The sequence below is a fragment of the Mastomys coucha genome, unplaced genomic scaffold, assembly GCF_008632895.1.
Source record: "Mastomys coucha isolate ucsf_1 unplaced genomic scaffold, UCSF_Mcou_1 pScaffold19, whole genome shotgun sequence".
NCBI lineage: Eukaryota > Metazoa > Chordata > Mammalia > Rodentia > Muridae > Mastomys > Mastomys coucha.
The window spans coordinates 5,816,483-5,816,936 of NW_022196901.1; the positions used below are offsets into that span (position 1 = coordinate 5,816,483).

Below are 454 nucleotides of genomic sequence, written 5' to 3' on the forward strand. Positions count from 1 at the left end.
TGGCAACCAAAACTCTTGGGATGGCTCCTTTCTTTGGAGACAGACAATGGCTTCTTGAAGTACCTGTTTCTAATAATCTAGTGACAGTTTACTAAGTCCTCAACATCCTTTGATTCTTCAGAAACAGGACTGCCCAAAGATGATCCAATTATATTTGATTCTTCCTGATGATGTTGGAATATGGGATCTGTAATGAGTTAAGTTAAAGTTAGTACTAAATGTATGTTACTGATTCTCCATTCAGTCCAATATTTTACCAAAGTGTAGGATTTAGCCAACAAGAGAACACTGATAGAGCAAGAGAAAATTAGCATGGCTGCATAAAACAACTGCCTGACTTTCCCCCCCTTTCTATTTATCAGGCTCATGATTAAGTCTTAGAGTACCTGTTAGTGTTGTCAAAGGCAAGACAGATTCAGTATCTATAACATCAGATGCCTGGATAAAGCCATGT

At 37.9% G+C, this 454-nt stretch overlaps 1 protein-coding gene across 1 annotated transcript in view; it reads right to left on the reverse strand.

The window, feature by feature from the left end:
• Positions 1-6: 6 nt before the first annotated feature.
• Dmtf1 (cyclin D binding myb like transcription factor 1) overlaps positions 7-454 on the reverse strand; it is a 40,198-nt gene continuing 39,750 nt past the window's right edge. The window contains exons 17-18 of the mRNA XM_031380288.1: positions 387-453; positions 7-187 (exon numbers count right to left, since the gene is read on the reverse strand). Of these exons, the coding sequence (XP_031236148.1) occupies positions 78-187; positions 387-453 (177 nt within the window). The 3' untranslated portion in view covers positions 7-77. The remainder of the gene's footprint in view (positions 188-386; position 454) is intronic.